Source organism: Dermacentor silvarum, chromosome 1, assembly GCF_013339745.2.
Source record: "Dermacentor silvarum isolate Dsil-2018 chromosome 1, BIME_Dsil_1.4, whole genome shotgun sequence".
In the NCBI taxonomy this organism is placed as follows: Eukaryota; Metazoa; Arthropoda; class Arachnida; order Ixodida; family Ixodidae; genus Dermacentor; species Dermacentor silvarum.
This window is the reverse complement of record NC_051154.1, coordinates 91,284,186-91,288,712: the sequence shown is the minus strand read 5'-3', so window position 1 is coordinate 91,288,712 and position 4,527 is coordinate 91,284,186. Positions and strand designations below refer to the sequence as shown.

At 48.8% G+C, this 4,527-nt stretch overlaps 1 protein-coding gene across 1 annotated transcript; it reads right to left on the bottom strand.

The window, feature by feature from the left end:
- Positions 1–1,034: 1,034 nt before the first annotated feature.
- LOC119432145 (probable G-protein coupled receptor No9) lies at positions 1,035–3,290 on the bottom strand. The gene has a single exon (XM_037699481.2). It carries the CDS (start codon positions 3,188–3,190, stop codon positions 1,748–1,750), a length of 1,443 nt encoding a protein of 480 aa, XP_037555409.1. The 5' UTR covers positions 3,191–3,290; the 3' UTR covers positions 1,035–1,747.
- Positions 3,291–4,527: the final 1,237 nt, after the last annotated feature.

Sequence of the window (4,527 nt, the reverse complement as noted above, 5' to 3'; positions counted from 1 at the left end):
GGTGTATCGCTTGGTTCAACTTTCTTGGGTTATTTCAGCAATTTATTGAGTATTGCCTTTTGTCGTTAAGAAGCATTAGCTTGGGCCCAAAACCGATGCCTTCGATCCAAATAGATGTAAAACGCAGAAGCCCTGGGCCGGTTTTAATGAAATTTGTTGCATTTTTGAAAGAAAGGTAAGCTATAGTGACTTTTGAAGGCGCAATTTGTTTTAGGGCCTGAACGTTTTTACAAGAATTACCGAAAATGGATATATTTAAAAAAATAGAAGCACGAGGATTTACAAGCCCGTAACTATGCACCAAAAAGAGATATCGCAGTTGTGTCAATTGCATCTGTTAGAACGTCCAAAGTGGACGAAGCTGGTGTATTAAAATTTATCTCAGATAAATTTGTTATATTGTTTACGAGTGTTTTGCAAAAGTCCTACTCACCTTCAGAATTGATGCAATTTACAGAATTGTGATATCATTTGCATTGTTGAGTCAGAGTTGCAAGCTTGATAATTTTAGTTTTATTAGTGATTAGTTTTTAGCTTTAGTGACTAATATTAGTTTTAATATTAGTACATTCAACACTTTTATTAAAAGAGTGACGGCATAAATAAAAAATCCGTTTCCTATTCACCAGATTGTAACATTTTCTTTGAAATGCAAGGAACCTCATCTAATTCGGTGCAGTGGTTGTCGAGAAAAACGATTTCTCTTTTCTCATGTGTTAAGATGGGAGCCCCCGAGTTGAAGCTTCCTCTGAAGGTCCTCGGCCTTAATCATATCCCTTTGATGTACCCCATTCATCCACCTCTTCTTTTCACTGGCACATGCATGGTGTTCGAGCACAAACATAAATGCTTCTCGCGCCGCAATAAACCTTCATTTTCAGTTCATGGTTCGTGCTTGCGTGATTTAGTGTTACGCCATGTCTTAACACGTGCGCTGCTTATGAAACGATAATGTCCGACCAACTAGCTCGTGAGCAATTAAGACAACTCGCACAGTAGTGAAAATTTTATTTATGAAATAATGTCATTCATAAGTTATATTTTATGACTGTTATTACAGCCACCTAAATACCTGATTAAATTGCATTCACTTACAAAAAGAAAGAATATGCTCAGAGCACAAGGAAAATATGCAGGCAACAACTTCGGCGTACTTTCAATTGAAAGCTGGGTGCTCCTGCTTGTTTACTTGCGAAGTGGCACTCACTGTGTGTTAAAGCATGGCTACCGGTTCTAGGGACATACAAACTACACGGCACTTCCTGTTAGAGACACAGTGCTCTTGGTACAAATTTGTGCTCCGTGGTTGCAGCTCAGTAGGCATGCGACCTTTCGAACTACCTTCGAACGCTGCAGGACGCTCACGGGGAGCGGAGACCTCACACCTGGGCTAGACAAAACGTGAACGAGATCATATTGTTACGCACAAGTACGAGGCAAGTGCGCACAGCAGCGTAGGGACGACCACAAACGCCTAGTAACAACGAGACACTTAGTGTGTACAAACAGTTAACAACTGATCGTGTGACAAACGTGTGGCAGCAACGCTCTGGTACTGGCACGTTTGCTCTGCGGCTATAGTGATTCACGGGGGTGAGGAAAAAGACCTTACAGCCGTGAGATGAACACCGACAAAGTCACTACGGCACAGACACGCGGTGCAGTGAGCGGGTGAGGTGCAAACAAGTAGTGGAGCTCAGCGGGAGTGCCCCAACAGCACGGGCAGGAGAAGGATGTGACCAGGATTCTAGGGCGACTCGGCGTTGTCCGGGGGTGCGTCGTCGAGTACGGTGAGCATGTGGATCTGTTTGATGAGTGACGAGACGCCTCCCTCTTTGAGGCGGCAGCGACACAGGATGCGCTTGAAGGCCAGCCGAAAGTCCTTGCTGACGAGCGCGTAGATGAGCGGGTTGATGGCCGAGTTGCAGTATCCGAGCCAGAAGAAGACCGAGAACAGCAGGTTGGGGATGCAGTGCTCACAGAATGCACGCACCAGGTACACGGTGAAGAAGGGCAGCCAGCAGCATATGAAACCACCCACGATGGTGCCCACGGTCTTGGTGGCCTTGGCCTCAGTGCGGAACCGCTTGGCCTGCCATCGTTGACTGCGTTTGCTGGAGCGTGAGCCCTTGCTGCCGCCGCCGCTAGACGTGGAGGTGCCGTTGCGTCCACTGTTGCGGGCGCTGCCCCTGTTCGACTTGAACGAAGGCGGCGCCGAGCGCGTGGCCCGCTGGTCACTCTGTTGACGCGCCTTGCTGGCTGACGACCGGGCGCTGGCTGACGGCTCGTCCCGCGACTTCTTGAGTCCGGGCCTGCGACGGCCGGTGACGATGCCGTCGATGCAGGTCTCAGCACCGAGGTGCTCGCTGCCTCGCTTGGCGTTCATAGCGGAATCGTTGCCGCGATGGACGCGCAGCGTAAGCCTCTGGTCCTGAGTGCGTCCTTTGATCTTGCCCGACTTTGTTGTTATGAAACCTCGCTCAAGGGCGCGTCCAGTCTGGATGGCGGCGCGGTATATGCGGTAGTTGAAAAACAGCATGAACAGCATCGGTATGTAGAAGGAGCCCAGAGCTGAATAGATAACGTAGCCCTTGTTGTTTATGAGCACACACTGCGCGGACTCGCAGAGCGGCAATGGGTCATCGGCAACGATGCTCGAATTGTGCGAGGTCTCGTTCGACCCGTGGTAAGGCACGCTGTTTTGAGTCCCGTCGTTCCAGCCGACGAGCGGCGGGAAGCAGATGACGAAGGCGATCACCCACACCGCCACGATGAGCAGCTTGGCGCGGCGCGACGACATGAGGCTGCGGTAGCGAACTGGCCGCGTGATGGCCAGGTATCGGTCCACGCTGATGGCGCACAGATTCAGGATAGACGACGTGCAGAGCCACACGTCCACAGCAAGCCAGATCTGGCACCAGGTGTGGCCGAAGAGCCACACCTCGAGCACCTCCAGCGCAATTGAGTAGGGCAGCACGATGAGCCCCACCGACAGGTCGGCCACGGCCAGCGACACCACGAAGTAGTTGGTGACCGTGCGCAGCTTCGTGGATGCCAGCACGGCCACCATGACCAGCAGGTTGCCGAATATGACGAGCGCGTTGATGAGGCCCAGCACGAGGAACAGGGCCACAGTGACCGGCTCGTAGAGCTTGTCCGGCGGCACGCTAGACTGGCACGTCTCGTTCATGCTGCTACCGGGCCGCCGCCACGGTGCTCGGGGCTACCTTGCATCGCGACTCGCTCCCGGCCGCCAGGCCCCGTCCGTCGGGGCTGCCCCCGGCAGCATGACGTGCCTGCGAGAACATGAGAGCCCACACATTAGAGCTGACGTCTCTAGCCATTGTATTTTGACTTGCATGCCAGCTTAGAGAGGTCAAATTGTTCATTCTTTCCGATAGACGTTTCTTGAGTGGTCAGTTGTGGTTGGTGCGGTCGCGGTGCCCAAAACTGCTGATGCCGTTACGTCTGAAACTATACCCCAAATCTGATTTGCTTGTATTGTATTCTTTTATTCCGTTCTTCGTGAGGAGTTAGTAGGTGTTGTATGATGTGGTATTAATGACAGCTTATATTGGGCCTCCAAGACTAGCTACCAAGACCAGCTATAGACAGTGAAAACGACTTCAAACCGCACTGACTTTTTTAGTCTGTCTAGCAAATTTACACTGAGCAATGCAATTGCAAAAGTGAATAGTAAGGAGCAAGTTTTACTTTGGATTATAAGTTTAAATTGATACCTTATGGTACGATTACGAAAGTGTCGTTCAATTAACCATATGGGAACAAAAAACAAACTGCTAAAGCGTGAGAATAAACTGCATATTTGGAAAAGTATCGAACGAATATTACGGAAAAAATAACGTTAAAGACCATGCTGGTCAACGGTTAAGAGACCATTACAAGTGAGAAGCGAATGCTGCGAGGCTCAGCCAAATGGTAAGAAAAAGGAGAACAAAACGTGTCGTAAAGAAAATAGTGATACATCCTTACGTTCAACAAAAACACAATGTGAAATAAGTCGAAGAGAAAGGTGAGGACCCCTCGAGGTTATCTCCTCAACAATTCGAGATCACGCCTCGAAGCGATAAGCATAAATTTATCGGGCAGCTAAATCAAAACTTTAGGACATAAGTGAAGTGTCTAGCGGCAGCTTAGCTAGTCAAAATACGTGGAACCACAAAGTGTGAACTATTTCATAGATTCTTTGAAGTAATGAACTCTATTTTGTATTCAGTATTCCAGAAATGCTGAAGCATGACAGCTTGAGAAAGCACTGAGTGGAAATTATCGTTGTAAGTACAGAGGACTTGTGGGCTCATGGACGAACACATAAGCAGACAAGCACGAACGCTGAACTGCAACTAAAGGTTTATTGTAGGGCAAGAAGAGTTTATGTTTATGCTTCAATACAACACATGCGCAGGTGAAATGAAGGGGGTCGAATGGGCACATGAACGTAATAAGGTGTTAAGGCCACAACGATCACAAGAGACAGAAAAAGAAAACAAAGAAAAAATAAGGGCG

What these genes read in the sequence shown, in the direction of transcription:
- LOC119432145 (XM_037699481.2), bottom strand. Translation starts at nt 3,190, where the DNA reads ATGAACGAGACGTGCCAGTCTAGCGTGCCGCCGGACAAGCTCTACGAG.